The sequence below is a fragment of the Neomonachus schauinslandi genome, chromosome 2 (genome assembly GCF_002201575.2).
Source record: "Neomonachus schauinslandi chromosome 2, ASM220157v2, whole genome shotgun sequence".
Taxonomy (NCBI): Eukaryota; Metazoa; Chordata; class Mammalia; order Carnivora; family Phocidae; genus Neomonachus; species Neomonachus schauinslandi.
The window spans coordinates 28102425-28121865 of record NC_058404.1 but is presented as its reverse complement, the minus strand read 5'-3'; the positions used below and the strand labels follow the sequence as shown (position 1 = coordinate 28121865).

The following is a 19441-nucleotide window of genomic DNA, read 5'->3' as shown; positions in this document are numbered from 1 at the left end:
ACCTGCTCTCGTAACCCACGGCTGGCCCTGGAACTGGTGAGCCCCACGCTGAACATGGCTAGTGCCAAGGCACCCTCCAGCTCGTCTGGTCCGTGCTGGCCGGCCGCCCCGAGTCCCAGCGCTACCCCCACCCCTTCTCTGCTCCTTCCATTGTCTAAATGAAGTCACCGCATGCGTGCCCCGGCCGCTGTGCTTCCTGACTGGGCTCATCTGCATTTGCCTGGAATTACGGATGTTTGGGTTCGTTTACTGCATTAAAAAAAAAAAAAAATCATTATTCTAACCTGCTTCCAAAAAATTACATGGGTAGATTTTAATTGGTTTAAAGTGTGCCAGAGTGTGTGTGTGTGTGGGGGGGAAACCAACAAAATCTTGTCCTTTAAGCAGGTTTTACCGGGGGCCCCTGGGTGGCTCAGTCAGTTAAGCCTCGGACTCTTGATTTTGGCTCAGGTCATGATCTCAGGGTTGTGAGATCGAGCCCCGGGCTGGACTCCGTGCTCAGCATGGAGTCTGCTTGAGATTATCTCTCCCTCTGCCCCTCCCCCCGACTCACACTCGTGCTCGCTCGCTCTCTCAAATAAAAGAAAATCTCAAAAAAAAAAAAGTTTTACTGGGTGATAATATTGGTAAGAATAGAGTGGGCACTGTTATTAAGAACCATGACAACAAAAGAACCACCCAATAAATTAGAAGGCTAAGGAACTGGTGGGATTAAACATTAGCTGCCCTACACGATGTGGAAAACGCTTCCCTGTTAAGTTTGGTCAGTGGGAGGAAAGACCCCAAGTGCAGGCCGCTGGGGCACACACGACGTGCCTGCCTGCCTCTGGATGGGCTCTACTCTGAGAGCAAGAAATTACCTAAGTCCCAAGAATGCGGTAATGACCTCCTTGGCTAGATCTGCCTGGTTCTCTGTCCTTAGCAGGAATCTTGCCCTCTTTCTGACTCATCTTTTCTTCATTGGCCCCTTGTAGGGATGAAATTTGCCACCTTATTTGGGCCGAGACATAACCGCTGTGGGCCTGCCCTTGGTACTCCTGTTGTTCTAGGCCAAGTTTTCCAGAGAGCCTGGTAGCCCCTCTGTGTGGCAGCCAGCGGCCGGTCACCTGCGGGAACGCTACATTACTGTTTTAGACTACGCTTACTACTAGAAGCTGAGGGACCGCTCGAAGAGATGAACAATCACCAAAATCACCGGCCGGCAGGAAGCCCAGAGTCTGGAGGAGTCCAGTGAGAGCCCTGCCTCATTTGCCTATGCCCAAGGACAACCACTCTTCTTTCCAAAGAGGCTCATGCACACGTCTCGGTGTCACCGAGAGGGCTACACCATATTCAGTACAAGTGGATGAAGTCAGGAGGAATATACATACTATCTCTAAAAGATGCTCACCAAAATGGTGAATTTCCAGAAAAGGCGTAAGGGTTTAAAAGGGGAAAGTGTCATTTATCTGTAAATTCCCGATGGCGGAATGGCTCGTTCCATGGCTGCGGCCTGAGCACGTGCAGGTGGCCTCACCGTGTGCGCGGAGGGTCTGCAGACCCCCCGCCGCCCTCCCAGACGCCCTTCCCTAAGCACGCTGTGGCTGGACGAGATCATGAAGAGCAAACCCCTGACCCCAGTGCTCTATACCCTCATGTCTCAACCTAGAGCACCCACCAGGATCACCTGGGGGAGGTGGTAACACCTAGACTGCTGGGGTGACGGTCCTGACCACACTGGTCTCCATCACCACGCCCTGCCCGGGACACGCTGCCTCCCCAGAGGGCCTGTCCGGCCTCTGACTGTGGGACTCACCAGCATGCTCCAGTCTGGTAGAACGGCTTGAGCACAGCAACCACCAGTGAAGATTGCATTAATACCCACAAGACAGATTGCAGCCACCATCACACACCTGGAACCTGGGATGGAGAAAGAAATCACCCATTAACGGTGTGCTGTCATTTCCAACCCCAGCGCTGGTCTGCCCTTGGGGTTCCCTGGGTTCCGAAGGTCAGCCTGTTCCACGAGCAAAGAACGGAGAGTCAGTGGCAAAGGGCCCAAGGCCACCACGGTGGAGCTGAGGACACGTGCCCGGTGAGAATGACCACACCAGCGGCACGGCAGCTCCCCATGGGGACCACGGGCTTTGGGCCTGGTCAGAGGGAAAGCGCCCCGGTGGTGGAGTGTGGCTGCCGGGGCTCCCTGGCACCAAGGCCGGAGGGGAAGGGACTCTGGACCCAAGTGTGCTGTGGGCGACGCGGTCTTCACACGTTCACCCGAGTAGGCGCGTGTCCGTCGTGGGGGACAGGCCAGGGCGAAGCCGCGGCAACAGCAGGCCGCCCGGCCCAGGAGGCAAGGCAGCCGCGCCGAGTTCCGAGGGCCGGACCCCCAGGCCTGTTCAAGAGCCCTGTCGAGGAGAGGTGCAGGACCTGAAGCCCCCCAGAGAGAGGAAGCACCCCAAACCTATCCAGCTCCAGGAGCTGCCTCAGACCTAACAGTAACAACGTTGGTCAGCCCCAGGCCACAAAAGCAATTCTCCAGGAGGATCCTGTGCTGTCACGTGCATCAATGAGTTCAACTTTGCTCCAAGCACCTTCTGGAAAACAAAAACTAAAAGGAAACATTTGTGACTACATCCTGTTCCCAGGGGTCTGAGAATTTTGAAATATGAAGGTGCCGAGACCCAGAAGATCATAAATTTTTAATATTCTTCCGCAGGCATGACTGCCTCTGAGCCAGCTGGTTTTCATGAGAATTCCTGGAGCCAAGGAAGGACGCCGGCCTCCCGGCACGTGGATGCCAATGGCCCTCTTCCCTGCTAACATCTCTTGCGTGTTCAGCCCTCCTGCCTGCAGACTGACAGGCGGACTTGGGCACACGGGGCTTCGTGACCAGGTGTGCGCAGGGTACTGCCGCGAACCCCGAGTTCCCCACAGAGGCCTCCCTGGGGTTCGACAGGGAGGCTGGGCCTGGGCTGAGACCCTCCGCTGGGGTTATGGGTGAGCCGGAAGGAAAGACTGCCCTCCTAGGACATCTCTCTTCTCAGAACTAAGGAAAAAGAAAGTTTTGCCCAGATTTCCACTTTAAAAACATTATGAAAGAATTAACAGATGTAATTCCAGTTTCCTAGTGAAAATTGGGTTGAGGACAGGAAAAGAAATATTCATCTTCTTTTCTTTTTTTTTGAAGATTTTATTTGTCAGAGAGAGAGCACACGAGCAGGGGGAGCAGCAGGCGGAGGGAGAAGCAGACTCCCCACTGAGCAAGGAGCCCGATGCGGGGCTCGATCCCAGGACCCTGGGACCATGACCTGAGCTGAGGGCAGACGCTTAACCGACTGAGCCACCCAGGTGCCCCAAAATATTCATCTTTGTACATAAAACTTATCAGCTCCCCCAACTTCTCCCCACCTCCCACACCTCTGGGGACGGCCAGACCGGCGTGGCACTCGGGGCACCTGCTGCTTAGGATGTCCCACCCATGGCCACATCCCTCCAGGCGTCTGGGCTGAAGCTCACTGGGGTGACTCTGGACCGGTGGGTGAGGAGCACGGGGCACTGTCACCGGGCTGCTCGCTCTTCGCAGTGAGGAGAGCAGTAGCACCTGTCCGCACACCAGGGCTGCCCCCGTGGACAGGGAGCACACACGGGCCAGTCTGTCCTACAGGGACCCCCAAGACGACTCCGCAAAGAACAGAGAACACCGCAGGGAAGTCTGAATGTGTTCATTTGTGACCTTACAGCGAGCACGCAGGCCTTCCGAATGTCCCTGTCCAGCCGAGAGTTGGGCGCGTGTGGCGTGGGGGTGGGGCAGGGGCTCCTGTAGGTGGCCCTCACCTGCCCCGTGAAGGCGCTGAGACCCCATGGCCGGGTCTTTATACTCGGCCACCCTCTTTTAACGTCCTCCAGGGACCGTCAGGCAGTTCTCGTGGTGCATACGCTCAGGGGACGGGCCAAGGCAGGGAAATCACCGCTCGGACCGTCCGGGGTCGTCCTACCAGGTGCGGCGCGTAGGTGAGCTCAGCGCCCGTGTCGCGAGCAGAGGGCTGTGGTGCCTGCCCTTACGGAACGGGGAGGGCACGGCAGTGGCTGGACGGGTCCCCAGTCGCGGACACGGTGCAGGCGTTCGGGCCCATCCCTACAGCTCACACAAGAACCAAACAGACCCCGGGCTCGGGGACTCAGGACCAGGGCGACACGGCGCCGGCTGCGGGGCGTTCTCTGCTCCCCTAACGCCTGGCCCAGCGAAGGCCTGCTGTGCGCAAGCTTGTTCACTTGGACTCAGCAAAGGAGAAGGCAAGAAGACCGGAGAGGTTCAATTATTCTCTAAACTTGAGTCAAGCGAGCCTGTTCTGAACAAGGAAGCCCGTATGAATCTGGGGAAGCTCTGGGTCGCTGCCTGACCGTAAGCGCCAGGCTGACCCCGAGCCCTGCGAGCCCCGCGCTCCCCCGTGGCACACGAAGCCCCTCCCTCGCTCTGCTAGTTTCCCCTCAGCCCGTCTCACCGCCTGACCTAGTGTGTGTCTTAGTGATTTATGATCCATCTCCCCCCTGTTAATGGAGGTCAGCTCCATGCAGGCAAGGATTTTGTTTGCTTTTCTTACCCTTGTATCCCTAGCAGCCAAAACAGTCCCTTACTTGCTGCAGATGTTCACTGGATAGTGACTGTGCTAACGAACTTGAGACACACAGACCGTGGTTAACAGGAGGGGGAGTGGCGATTCAGGGCAAACACTGCCCTGGGTCCTGGGCACGGCGCCTCGGGGTTCCTCCTCTTCTTCTTTTAAAGATTTTATTTATTTATTTGACAGAAAGAGAGGGAACACAAGCAGGGGGAGTGGGAGAGGGAGAAGCAGGCTTCCTGCCAAGCAGGGAGCCCGATGCGGGGCTCAATCCCAGGACCCTGGGATCATGACCTGAGCTGAAGGCAGATGCTTAATCAACTGAGCCACCCAGACGTCCCACCCGGGGCTCTTCTAGGGAGAAGGCAGGGGTGCCTGCAGGACCACAGCGCTGTCTGGGCTCCCAGCTCTGCCTGACATCCGGCTCCTGGGGCTCCCCGGACAATGGCTGCATCCCCAAGGCCCTCGTGCTCACAGCCAGAGACAGACGAGGCTGTTCCTCCCAAAACAAAACATGAGGAATACACAGCTTTACATTCCGGTCTTATTATCTCTTGCCGTGTCCTTCTCTCATTTGTTGATGCTGTAACTACATGTGCTTGTAATTTGGGTGCTATGGTCTTGGTCCTAGGCCAGGGAGATTTTCGGAGTTCTTAAAGAACGCCCTCCCACATCCACCCCCGGTTCCCAACTCTCTTTTTGATTTAACTACATTGTTGGATACCCAACAAGGAAGGCTGTGTAACTCATTCCCTCTAAAGAGTTACTAAAAACTTGCTCATGCTCTCCTGTTCTCAACACATCTGGGAAATGGATCGTTTTCAATGATTATCATGTAATCTGGGGTTGTCCAGCCCATGGCTGGACCATTAGCAAAACTCCAATGATGAGCAGAGCTTGTAGCCAGACTAAACACCATCAAGCAGGATGCTGAACAAATTAAAACACCAATGACACCACCCCTCTGATGGTCTTAAGTTGCCACCAATGACGGTAAACACATGCCCACCCCCACCCCCACCCAAGGGGCTTTCCTCACAAGCCCATCCTGGAGCATCCTCAGCAGGAACTCTTTCCCTTTAAAATGTATATCCATGACTCCCACTCACTAGAACTGGAGTTCCTCAGGGGCACAGGCCTGGTCTGCATGCACATTTTTGTATCTAGCACATACTGGACACATATGTTTACTTAAAGAATAAAGAGCTTGTTTACTTTTCTAGTCTAGTCCCTGATTTCCCAGCAGGAGGTCAAAGTGAGTAAATGAAAAACCCCTGCAGGGCCTGGGCGCTTCAGGACTTGGAAGGGTGGCCCCCAGAGCTCCACGTGTGGGGAGTGAGCGCCGGTCTGGGTCTATGTATAGGCCGTCATGTCTGATACCAGCCATCAGTCCTGCTCTTGTCTTCTATTCGGGTGCCATCTTCCCAGAGAGGAAGGACACCCGCTGCGCCCTGGCAAACAGAGGAAGGCCACGTCACTGGCCGCACCTATCCTACATTTGGCCTTTTTGAAAGACCAGTTTTGCACTAAAATATTTATTGTTTCATCAGAACCACTGTTCTCAAGTCTAATTTGCATTTCTCTAAGATTACGCAGCCTGGACTATTAGCTCAAGGACTTGATCCAAGAGACTAGAAGGAGCCTGAGTAACGGATCCACACTGAACTAGTCTAACCTTAGGCAGGATGGGAGACTAGAGTCCTAACCCCAAGTGCGGTGGTAATAAGTGCAATTATCCATCCTCCTTGCCTACTGCCCCTCCTCTGCGCCCTCTAGACCCCGAGGAAGGAGTCTGGCCCGTGGCCCAAGTCTAGCTCAGAACAAACGGTGCATCCACAGGAGATGTTGCACCTGCATACGGGTCCGACAGCTTCACAAGCCATACTTCCGAAGGGGGAACCCGCTAGGCCTTCTTTGGTAGCCACTGCTGCCTCTAGGTCTCTGGTGGGAAGGTCTGTGGGGAAGGATGATCTGGAACAACTTAGGTGAGCGGATAGAAACAAAGGGCAGGATCCCACTGGCTGGAACCGTGCCACTGCTTAACGATCATGCCTCCCCTTTGGCCTATATAAATGCTTAAAAAAAATCCCTCCTCAGGCCCTATGCCACCACCATCCTCGGCCAACTGCAACTGCCGGGTTCGGAGGTATTCTCTCATCTTACTCAAGTTTCCTACACCATCTGCTACTGCTGACCCCAGCAGCTCACCACTGCCCTTCTGGGCTCCAGCCCTCACCGGCTCCTCCGGGCACTCGTCCTCTGTGGACCCTACGGCCAGGTGAGCCTCAAGGCTGTGTTGCACTGACCGCTCTTCCGGTTTCATCAACTTCCTCAACTACCTGCTTATGCTGAATGCCAGATCGACCCCCAACCCATCAACTCTTCTGCGAGCCTCAGAAATCCCAGTTACACAGTCCTGGGTATACCTGCAGGTGAACACCTAGCAGCCTCTGAGAACGGAGGGATGAGCGCACGGTCATGGGAGGCAGAGCGCATGATCGCTCAGTGCCTTCTGGAGCCGGACGACAGGGCTGCACCCGCCTCACCCTGGCAATGGGGGCAGGGTCCCTCGTGACGAAATGACTAAGGCTTTTGTGCACGAAGAAAGAACAGAGAGCTGGGGACATGTCATTTTAAAAATTAATTATGGGCATGCGGGTATGGCACATGGACTTGGGAAGTCCTGGACATAATGGACCCTAGAATATACCTCAAATCTTACAAATTGTGTTTCCAGGAAGAAAACGTCCCCCCTAAGCAGCAAACTTTTATATTTCACAAAAGAATAAAATATTTTAAATACTTCCGGTATCTACCATGGACTACTGACTTTTTTTCTAAGAAACTACATTTAAAGTGCAATTGCCATTCACGGATATTTACCATCTCATGTAAAATGGGTACTTGAACACACATACAACATAATTTCAGAATAAGGGACAAACACAAGCAGCTTAAAAAAAAAAATCTAACACTGTCCTAATTTTTCCCTCATCATAAACAGATTAGTGGTAACTCTAACATAATGACCACTGGCCCAAAGATCTCTGTATGTGGGTGTCACTGGTTTGGGTTCCGGATAAGAGATTAGGGCATGGTTTCCCAAAATGTGCTCTATGTAAAACAACATTCTTCTAAGGGTCTGTGAAAGAGAGGGCTCCCTTGTCTCAGATGAGTTTGAGGAATCCTGCATCCCTGAGTTCCCTAATTTTACAGATTCATGATGCTCATGTTATAAGAAAGGTTCCAAGAATCTTTTGGTAAAAAACAAAAAAACCCAAAAAGTGTTTAACTCTGTTTGACCTTTGGCAACATTTATGTAGTCTGCCTCCAATCATCCCCAAGGACTAGTGTTGCTCTGGCCACACTCAGAAATAGGTCTGGTTAGGGGAAGAATAGGCACAATTCTAACTTATTGAGTTGATGTCTTAAAGCAGAGAAATGTGATCCGTCAACTTACTCATTACCCCACCAGCAGAGCAAGAATCCTGACCAGCTAGGGCGTGGGTCTGCTGCCTACCACCATCCTCCTGTGTGGCGAGGCCCTTCCTCCAGAACAAAGATGCCTGCCTTCCGACCTAGGACTGGAGCTCTCTATAAGTGCTGGCCTCTTATGGTGGTAAAGACTTCAGCAAGTGAAGTCCACGCTCAGCAGTCACCCTGGAAATTGAAATGAAGGTGACGTGACCCACCAAGCGAGACTTCGGGTCAACAGGGCAACTTGCCTGTGGAAAATAAATCCCAGAACTCTTTGAAAAGCCTATTCAGTGCTCTCCTTCCTCCTCACTAGGAGGGCCTTGACCTCTGTGACTCCCCACTGAAGCTGAACCTAAGTCAACCGGAGGCCAGTTTTTCCCACATATGTCCTTCAAAAGATCAGCATCAGGTATAGTTATGTACATAATTCTGCATGATCTCTTTAGCATTTCTAAATGGATGAAGCTCTGGTCCCTCCCTACACTCATTTTTCTTCCTGTCTTGTGAAGGAATGATATAAACCAAGAGAAACCGCAGACTGTAGAATTGTGTCATCTCAGAGACTTTCCTTGAGGGCAGACCCCCCAAATTCACACACCCTATCAGAATTCAGAGTAACAGTGCTTTGTATTTAACAGAGATCCAGTCAAAATACCGAATTAAAGGCGGTGTTTGGAATTTTACACAAATTATACATTTATAGAAAAAACACTGACTTGGTAGTTCCCTGAAGCAATGTTAGGCGCAAAGATGCCCATTCAGCACATTGTTTCCTTCGAGACAAGACACTGTAAGGCAAGCCTACTAGGGAGAGCTTGGCCCAAGCTCTAACACACACACACGCATGGAAGTCAGTTCTGATAAACGGCCGAGGGTCCCAAGAGCCCGCCCTGGGGGCAGCGGAGGCCGGTGGCCGAGTGACGCAGGCAGCGGGTGAACTGCCGCTGCGTCATCCGGTGTCCCGGCCCCCGACATGGCCCGGAAGCAGCGGTGGCTGCTGAGTTAGGACGGCGAAGACCGGGATGAGACGCAGACAGGGTAACATCCCTCGGTCTCCCTCAACCCCAGGCGGACGCCCCGGCAGCGCCGCAAGGCCGCAGAGGAGCCCCGCCAGTGGTCTGAGGACGATGGGCGACCACAGGTAACAGGCAGTCTGGAAGGTGTGGGTGCCGCGCGTCCCACGTCCCGGACGGCTGCTCCGCCCGGGGCTCGCAGCGGCCGCGCAAACCAAGTACTTACATAGCATTCAGCAGAACTGACGGGACTTCCAGCCCTGAGAAGTAGCCTCGGAGGGAGGGAGCCAGCGCATCTGGAAAGACACGTGGGGAGAAGGCGGTGAAGCAGGGCTCCCACTGGACGGTCTCGTTCCCCACAGAGCAGCCTGCCAGGCTGCCGCCGCCTTCACCATTCCGAGCCGGAGCCCACTTACACGTGCCAGCGGCGCAGGGGACAAGAACAGCACCCCGAGGGGTCGTCCACGTGCCCTTAGTGAACACGGGCCAGGCTCTCAGCAGAGCGCCCGCCCCAGGGAGCGGGCCGGGCCCAGCAGCTCCCCCGCTCCCACCCTCCTTGCCACGGTGAACAGCCAGCTGCCGCCGGGCCAGACCTGGCCTGAGGCTGGCCCAGCGAGTCCCTTTGGTTGCACCCGCTCAGCAGAGCTGTGCCGAGGGCACAGGCCGTCTCCTTGTTTGCTCAGCAGGGTGTGGAAACACGTATCTGCTCCGGTAAGGGAGGGACGCGTTCATGACCCATCCGTGCCAGTAAGCCGGCCTGGACATCTTTGAGCTTCTGCTCCTGTTCTTTTAGAAAAGGGGTTCTGGCTTCTCAGCCCTGTGGGGTATCTGGTACCCCAAGCCCTCCGCTCACTCTGCTGAGGAAGACCCATCTTTTCCATGAAGTTTCCAAAGTGGAAGGCCAGCAACAAAACAATTGGACTGAGTGATACTTTGTCCACTTGGCAGAATGTTCCCGGTCCTGTGCTGAGGAAAGTGTGAAGAAACAAACGAAAGGGCAAGAGCACTTTGGCTTTAACAAATGTCCATCTGTCAGCAACGTCAGTTTTGCCCCGCAGCCTTTGGCCAGAAGCAAGAGATGCCCATTTACCGCTGCTCCCGTTTCCCCGGAGGAGGCATGGCCTCCCCGCAACACAGGCAGCTGGGAGTGGGGGAGGGAGAGCAATTACATCAGAGGGAGGGAGATGCTCAGGAGGGCTGGATGGCTCTGTGGAGAGCGGCATCCTCCCCAGTGTGGCAGGAGGAGAAAGATGGATCTTCGACCTGGGTCTGGCCCAACACGTTTCTAGAGTAGAATGCAATGCTGGAGGAAACTTTACCCGGGCAAATGGACTTCGATGGTTTAATAGAAGAGATTTTGCTTGAGAACCCCCTTTTCACATGGCATCTTACTCAAATCTCCAAAGCATAAACAGATGAAGCAGCATCCTGGCAGAGGTGGAGGTGCAGGGGGCCTGGAACCTGCAAGGAAACTCCGCAGAACCTGGGGGTGCTGGGGGACTGATGAAGACCTCCTGCCTCTTCTAACCTGCTTTTACATGTGGGGAAATCCATTGACAGCTGGGTATTCTGAGTGACATCCCACGGGCACAGAACCCAGCGGGGTCAGGATCCAGGGCACGGGCTCCACTAGCCCTCGTTGACTGGTCTAGGAGTGGGCTCCCAGACAGAGCTCGCACAGGATGCCCAGCCTTTGGTCTCGGTCCACATGCAGAAGTCCTCAGCATTTCCTTCTACCCCATGAGCCTCCCCTTCCTCTCTGGCTCTCAATGCAGGGTGATGCGCCACACTGGGGGACTCGATCCCAACTTGGGGCCTCACCTACTTGGGAAATGAAGACTTAAATGGACCACAGATGCGTTTTGAGCTTCTCCCCATGCCAGGAATCCAGGTCAGGGAACTCCTTGGGCCAGCTGCGCATGAGAGATCCTTTGGGGCATCACACTGGATATTCTTAGAAATCAGGTCACTAGCTCGAGGGGGTCCCCCTCATTGTGAGAGGGCAAAGCTTTATTCCTCGGGAGCCACCAGCAGGTAGTGAAGTTCATTTAAGGCAGGGCCAGAGTCATTTTCAACACTCAATAGCAATTAAAGGGATGAGGGACCAGAAATTCTTTGCAAGCAGGTAGGCTAAAAACATGTCACTTTGTGAATTTAGGAGTATATGCAGAATAAAGAAGAGAGAAATAAAGAAGGGAAGTGTGGGAGAATAGGAAGGAAAAGGGAGGGAGGAGAGGGTGAGTGAAAGACAAAAATTTCATACCTACCCATGGCTTATGGCTTTGTGCATCTGAATCCACTTGCTCACTAAGCAAAGTGCAGAGTTCGAGCTCCCTTCCTGAGACAGGTGGTAAAGGAGGGGACGGGGGCACAGCCCCATGGCAGCTGGGGAGCTGGGAACCTAAACACACAGCGGGAGGGGATGGGTCTGTGTGCACTGGAGTCGGAGGGAGCGTGGTGGTGGCGACTGGTGCTGCCTGGGTGTGGGGCCGGGGCGCTGAGCCCCACGAGGCCAAGACATGTTGGTGTTTCAGAGACACAGGAAGAGGGAGGTCTGACCAGGGGGTGGGGGCGCAGTGGATGGCATGATTTTTGGTGACAGTGACTGCGAGAAGGAAGCCCTTCATCTCCCACACGCCCACCCCAGCCTCAGCCAACCTCGGGTGCATGCTGGCCTCTTCCACCCACACCGTCCTCAAACCCGGAGCCCTGTAGTCAGCCTGATCTAGAACCCCTGAGCACTCCAGGGTGCTAAGCAGACTGACTCTGGGCTGTGGGCTCTAGAAGTCGTACCCAGCTCAACCGAGCTGAAGATGGCCCGCTGGCTGATTCTCGGGGAGGATGTGGTGGTGATGGAGTCAACAGAGGCCCCGAAATTCATCACTCTGTGCCCCATGGCTTGGACACCACAGCCCCTGCCAAAAGGGTGGCCCTTCTCACTCCGCTTTCAGCTGGGAGGTGTGCAGTGGCAGGCACTTGCCAGCAGAGGGCAGCGCCCCCGCCCGGCCGAGCCTGAGCTGCCTGCCCCGCGCTGGTCCAGGCGAGCGAGCTGTTGGGTGCTAACTACTGCTGTCCTCTGGGACGGGGCTGGGGGGGCGGACCCCCACCTGGGCTGCTTGTTCTGCTGTGGTTTCTGGCTCCGGGTCACTCGTGGCCACTCTGGGCCACTGCCCAGCGGCTGCTGTAGAGCGTTGTCAACACTGGGGAGACCTGTGCTTCCCTGGCGCCCTGCCCACGGACAATACAGCAGCGCTAAGTCTGTGCCATTGGCCTTCCATGTAAGACAGGATCCTGTCTGTAGAAAACTGCACGTGAGCTCGCGTGCACACACCCCCCCAACTGCACACTCACAACCCTGCCTACGATCCCAAGAGCTTCTCACATCCCTAGAAGAACCTCTACCGATATATGTGATGCACGGCAACACCGCTGCTCGCTCCGCCAGACCGCTAAGCACACCATCGCACACACGCACGCACTGCGGCCTGTGGGCCCAGAAGCACCCGGAAGACGCCGGGACGCTTCTCGGCTCCAACTCAGTACTGCCAAGTCGTTACCGTCCAGTTCACTATCCGGGGGCCAGCTGTATGGGATTCCACCACCACACTTCTTCGGGAATGCTCTTCGAAAACGCAGTGGCCCTGCAAAGTAACACTGAGGTCCCCCCCACCTTAGCACGGATGGCACTGGCTCCCGCGACATGTATGAGAGCTCGGACAGGAGAGGAGAACACCCAGAAACAGAAATACCCCAGAGCAAAAATAAACTGGAATGCTAGAGAAAGTAGTAAGTATCCATAAAAGTCGTTTCTATCCTCTTCCACTTACAGATGAGGAAACTAAGGCCCAGCGGAGGGAAGTACATACAGAATTCACAGTTCCGAGCATGTTGCCGAACAGGAAGACCCTGACTGGTCTCGAGAGCGGAGCCCTCAGCCCTCCGGCAGACAGTGCGGAGCAAGCGGCGAGAGACCACGGACCCGTGCTGTACCCCCACCCCCTTCCAGGGGCCGCCTGTCCTCACCACGCCAGCCTTCAGAAATAGCACGAAAAGTGCCTACCAGGTGCTGTTTTCTTCTCCATGAAATAAAGGGATCAGTCTAGACCAGCAGTTCTCAGAGTGTGGTCCCTGGCCCACTGGCGTCACCAGGGAACTTGTCAGAAATACAGAAAGCCCGGGGAGAGAAACCCAAGTCCCTGCATGTCACAAGCCCTTTGGGAGATGATGATGCACACATTCAAGTTCGAGAGACACTGTTCCTGTGTGAGGTTTCGGAAGTGTGGCTGGAAGCAGGCTGTCTAGAGATGCTCTGTGGTCAAGGAAGTCGGAGAGAAATGCGGTCTCTGCCCCTTCAGCGGAATCGAGAAGTTCCACCATGAAAAATCCCGTTTGACTTGATTTAAACCCTGGGTTTCCCAAGTTTATCTGCCTACAGAATCTTTTTATTATGTTCACCTGAGCTTGCTGAGAAATGCTGGTGTGGAAGACCCCTTCCAGGGGGTGACTTTTGGTGGATCTGGGAGGCTGAGGCATGCCAATATGGCATCCAAGTTTCTAGCTCTTAACAAAACTAGTCAGAGCTGGAAGACCACCAGACCAGCTAGGTGCCCTGGATGTCTGATCCAATCTGTCAGAAGCAGTGAAGATTTTCTTACCTTTCCCGAAGCAGGTGCTGTACCTGAACACAGATTTCCCCAGCACCATCTATTCAGAGCCGGGCTCTCCTTTCTAAGGCATGGATATTCAGGTTTCTACACTGGGCCCGAGAGGGAGCGCTGACTACCCTGCTGGGGCTCTCCCAACATGGAAACAACTGCAGCCAGGCACTCACACATTCTTTAGTTATAACCAGCCCTGGCCTGCTCACTCCAGGCCCAAGGATCCATTCTGAGCACCGAATAAAGCACGTCAGGTCCTACAGCAAACTTTGCTGAGGGCTGCCAGGCTAAGGAGAGGCTGCCAAGCCAGGAGCGAGCACACTGCGGTCCAAGAAACTCCAAACTCACCAAGAGACTAGATTGATCTGCAATACAAAAAAGATGATCATCTTTATGGGACTACTCACAGGGTTCTTTAAAATAGCACCCCTGCCCTATCTAACACAGTGCTCGCCCAAACTGGAAAAACACGTTTGCTCCAGCCCTATGCCCCTGCAAGATCTCCCCATGCAGATGGTGGCACGCTGCTGAGGCCTGAGCCCAGGCAGCGACGAGGTCTAGACCCCTGTGAACACCTCCTGCTAAGACCAGTCAAGGCCGGGCTTAATTACCCATAAGCCTTCAGGGATAATTTTCTCTCCTGGGCTTTTAGACTCTTTCCCTGTCTGTCCTAAGCACAAGCCAGGTTCTTGCCTTCAAAGAGGCATGTGAAATGTGCTCAGACACCCCAGAAGTTCACTCAAGACGCCACTCAGGTCGAGGGCACCCAAGCGTGTAACATCCTGTGTCAGATTAAGTCCACAGTGGCTGCTTGTCATCCATATTTAATTCTGCCAGTCTGTTAATTTTTAACTATGTTTGCTATCAAGGGCCATTAGAGGTCCCCAGGAGCCGAGCCCAGTGAAGCGAGAAGTACTTCATGGCAGAGTGGATGAGGCTTGAAGTTGGGGTGTCCCACTTTCCCATCCTGTCACTGAGCTCTGGCCTTCCCCACCGGCAGCACAAAACCTGAATAAAACATGATCCCATTTGGAGTTGATTTGCCTTTTTTCCCCTGTCAGAATTGGTTTTCTTCAAGGAGAAGTTCACTTTCTTTTCATGAAGGCTACATTTTGTATTTCTAAACTTTCTCTGTAGCCTTGGTTTTGTTTCCAGAGCACTTAGAATTCACATACTTTTAGATGGTATCTGGGTGCCCATTCCCAGGAAAAGAAGGCCCAAGCCCGGGCGGAGGGCCACCTGGCCAAACCAGAGCCTCGCCTTGGCATACACCATGGCCGCAGGCTGCCATTCTTGCCCTGGCACCAGCTACTTCTCTTCCACACCCGGGAACAGAGCCTGGGCCCTTAGGGTTCCCTTGGTGGGGTGCTGGTCTCGAGTCCCTATATCCTAACTGCTTCTAATGCTACAAAGGGAGGGCTGGGAGCCTCTGGGCCATGCCAGATCAAGTTCCGACAGAGAGAAGGAAACAGAAGAGCTAGGTTAATAATTACGACCCCATGCTAAACATTTTACTCTTTCACTCGAAATGACCCCATCAAGTAGATATTCATTCTTCCTACTTAGAGATGAGGAAACCGAGCTTCAGTGAGGTTAAAATAAACTTGCTTAAAATCCCAAAGGTCGCACAGTGGGTGGAAACGGTCATTAAAACTGGCCTGTTTGATCCCGATTCCGTGCTACTGGGATGGTCAGACCACTTACTTGTTGATCATCCCAAGGACGAGGTGGGCTCGTGGACTTGGGAGGAGCTCTCATTGCGAAGGAGGCCGGGGGAAAAGTCATAGGCCCTAGGAAGTTTAGCCTTACAAAGGCCGAAACGAAACATGCTTGAGACACCGGAAAGACAGTGCCCCAAAAGGAGGAAACCCTGTGGCCCCCCAGCCAGGAAGAGGCCCACTTGGAGCCGCTCTCTCAGTCACGGCAACGGTAAATTTGAGGGGAGTCTCGCTGGGGTCCCCAACCACGGCCGGGGCCACCACACTAGGGGGCTGCCCAGCGTGGCGAAGTTCGGGGCCCCGCAGCAGCTCTGGCCACAGGAGCCAGCTACCCCTGTGAACTCTGGCTGAAGGCCTCCGGACTGCTTCTGAAGAGGCCAGTGCGGATGCGCTGAGCGCTTCTGTCCCTCACTGCCCTAAGGGCTCCAGAGTTCTCCAGATACTGAGCCGCAGAGGAGGGGGTGAGGACAGAAAAGGGAAACAGGAGGTCATTTGCTTGGCCAGGGTGGGATCCCCTGGGGTTCGGCCACAGGGCTGTGGAGTGAGTGACTTCCCAAGGCACAAGAGGGGATGCTGCCACCTGGAAACGAGACGGGGCAGAATCCTAGTGGACGGACTGTGGGAAGAATGAGCCACAGAGTCCAGGGAGGAACGGGCCGGATGACCCGTGGGTCTTTCTCTTCTCCAGTTTCTCCGATAGCAAGGCAAGATAAGGCAGCAGCTGGAAAGTTCAGGGACAACGGGTTTGAGTAAAGCAACCCACAGGAACCACTTGGTCTCTCTGGGAATTCAGCAGTTTCCCACTCTTGATCTACTTCCTGTCAGGGATCGGTTTTCTCCTGACAGGCGTGTCCAGGCCTGGCCGTGGGGGAGGGCGTCCTGCGGGCACGCGTCCTCCGGGGCGCTGGCACAGGCTGCAGACACCTCACGGCTGGACGCAGGGCTGTCACTCTGGCGGCTGTCCCCAGATGCCTCATCCTGTTCGCCTGTCCCTCGTTTATTCTTCCCAACCTCTGGCCTTCCATTCGGCCGCAGCCAGGAGGACTCTGCAGCCGCCTCAATGTCGTCAAGACGGTGCCGGATGCCTGAAGCGTCTGAACGATCACTGCCTCGTAGAGAGCTAGGCCTAGGTGTTCTCCTTGTTGAAAGTCCACATGCTCCTTAAAAGGCTAGCATTTATGGTGCACTCTCTCATTCTAAAGATTTTATTTATTTGAGAGAGCGTGCGAGAGAAAGCACAAGACAGGGGAGGGTCAGAGGTTTCCCCGCCAAGCAGGGAGCCCGATGTGGGGCTTGATCCCAGGACCCCGGGATCATGACCTGAGCCAAAGGCAGACGCTTAACGACTGAGCCACCCGGGCGCCCCCAGGCCCTCTTGTTCTACATGAGGGATTATTAGGCCCACTTTACCGAAGCCCAGAGAGGTTACATAAGGCACTTGTTCAGTCAAGGTCACACAGCTCGTAAATGGCAGAGCCAGTGTCTGCCCAGGTAGCCCCAGAGCCCGCACTTCCAAGCCCGTGCTACCGCCAGGCTCAGCCCTCCTGAAGGACTCGAGTTCCAGCACAGGCCAGGCCTCGTGGGGCAGGCACACAAACAGCCCGAGGTGGTGCTGGGAAAGGAGAGGGGGCTCTGTGCTCCCTTCTAAGTGGCAGACACACGCCCAGAGCTCAGAGGAGGCCAGCGCTGTGAGCTCAATGCCTGGCCGGCCTGCCCCCCACCTGGCCTCCTATGGGAGTTAAGCCAGGGGCCCCTAGACGAGAAAGCTGAACCGAGTCAGGAACTAGACAAGGCTAGCACATTCAGGAGACAGAGCACCCAGGGGCAGTTTCTCCTCACAGTCTGACCTTCACGGAGCTGTAAGGTTTAAAGGGAAAGGTACATTATCAGAGGATTAACAGTTTCATCGATGTCTAAAAACAATTTAGAGCCTTGGGCTGATCAGCCCCCAAAGGCAACCTCTGCAGTCCCTCAAAGCCATGCTCTCCCAGACAATCACAAGGCCTGGACTGCAGGGAGACAGTGGCCATTGGAGAAAGCCAGGCCTCGAGGACCAGGTCTCGGGCGGGAAGAGCTGATGCCATCTGGGAGGCCCTGAAGCAAACACCCTGAATCTCCCAACTCTTCCCTTCCCTTTGGGAGGCTGGCCAGCCGCTGGGATGCCAAAGGCCCCCCGCCCCTCCGGCTTTGTTCACGGCTCCCTCTCTGCAGGACCAGCCACCCTTACCCACTGTGTGCGAGTCCCGCCCCACTGGGTGCTCACCCAAGTCCATACTCACACCTGCCCTGCTCCCTGCCTCCCTCAAGACACTCCCTCTCTCCTGGGCCTTGCGCTTCCATTACACCCTGTGCCAAACCAGATCGCTTGTGTCTCATCTCAGCATTCTCCATAGCGCATAGTGACAAAGGAGAGGCTTAAAGAAATTTGTTTTTATAAAAAAGTTTAAAGATTCAGTTCGCAGTTGCCTTTCGCTGAGTAAATGCCTGGATCGGGCGGGCGGGCGGGCGGCTCTGCCGTGAGCACCCGCAGAACATTCCTGGCCCTTCTCTCCCCCCGTGATCTCTCTTCCTTCCCTGTGTGCCTGGGTCACTTTTCCCATGGTCCATTTTTATATTGATTTTGGGTTTAACCTTTACAATTTGTCCTGCGTGTCACAAGGCACCTCCCAAGGGGCATGTCCTGCCCTGAAAGTCTGTGTTACAATTTTAGAACCTTCTGTTGACGTGCAGGTGATGGGTTCCAGCTGTGAGCCGTGGAGCAGCCCTGGAAGATTTGCCGTTGACTCAGGGCAAATGAGGCCCCTGGAGAAGACACAGGGAACCGGGACTTGCTCTCTCACTCCTACTTACCTGGACAAGTTTCTGGCCCAACAAGGTGGCTCTGGGTCAAGGGTAAATGGTATTCTGTTTCTAGAATGTAACGGGAACAGTGCACTTTATTGGTTTTCTCTCTGCCCCGTCAGCAACAAGACTAAATAAATAACTGGCACCAAGCAAAACTGAATGGGGACCGAAAAGGCTGAGCTGTGTGAGGACGACGTGGCAGGAAGTGCTGTATGTGCATGAGAGAACTTTCCTAAAAGCCATGGATGAAACCTGCCCTCCTGTTCACAGTGACTTTCAGAATATATTTAATAAATTTCAAACACCAATGACCTTGAAAGTAAACAGGATGATCATGTCTAAAAATGTTAATGATCTTCTTAGAACTCCGTTGTTTGCTGCATCAAGTTGTTCCTTCATCTCTACAAACGACACGGCAGTTCTGCAGCCTACAGTCCCATTACCTTCTGCAATGAGGCCTCAAAAAATAAGTATCTTCGATTTACAGACGGAAGCTGGAGCAGAACCAGAAGATGAGACTCCTGATCTTCGATGACAATTTCTGCCCCTTGGGTCCTCCTTCCTCAGGATCAGGGCAGACAGACTGGAAAACACAGCTCTTTCTTCACACAGGCTTCTGATAGCCAGACACACCACCCCTGCTGATGCAAGATCTCCTGGTAGAGGCGACCCACACATGCTAGAAAGAGAATCTTCCAATGTGCGGCTCCTGATGGCACAGGAGCCCAAGAAGAGAGCAGTAGCAGCAGGGAGGCCTCGGCTCTGGGCCACACCTCCCCTGGACGCTCTGAGGCCTTCTCCCACGTGGTGTGTGCTCAGCCTCATGGGCCCAATTCTCCCACAATCTCATAGCTCCAAACTCGCATCACCATGAAAACAAAACGCTGCAGTCTACTTGAGATAATTTTTGCTCTGATTAAAATTTTTATTGAAATCTCTCAAATGTTACCAAGAAATAATTTTTGCAAAATGGGGGAAAAATAGCTAACAAGCAAATTCAACATGGGAGCTCCCTCTGCTGGTCTGCAGTAGGTTGGTATGTTACAAACACATTCCCAGAGACAAATCTAATTTGCTGGAGAAGTGGACAAAAGACAGGTGTGTTGGGCTTTGCCTCAGGAGAGAAACAC

The 19441-nt window shown here is 54.2% G+C and overlaps 1 protein-coding gene across 3 annotated transcripts in view; it reads right to left on the bottom strand.

The window, feature by feature from the left end:
* RBPMS (RNA binding protein, mRNA processing factor) overlaps positions 1-19441 on the bottom strand; it is a 171027-nt gene that overhangs the window by 3951 nt on the left and 147635 nt on the right. Inside the window, exons 7-8 of one of the 3 annotated variants that reach the window (XR_002480554.2) lie at positions 9318-9387; positions 1796-1899 (exon numbers count right to left, since the gene is read on the bottom strand). Coding sequence is in view for 2 of the 3 variants with exons in the window: in XM_021694104.1 (XP_021549779.1) it covers positions 19309-19440 (132 nt within the window). In the remaining variant the exon portion in view is untranslated. Of the gene's footprint in view, positions 1-1795; positions 1900-9317; positions 9388-19212; position 19441 lie in introns of those variants that run through there. The other 2 variants (XM_021694105.2, XM_021694104.1) reach the window with 2 other exon arrangements.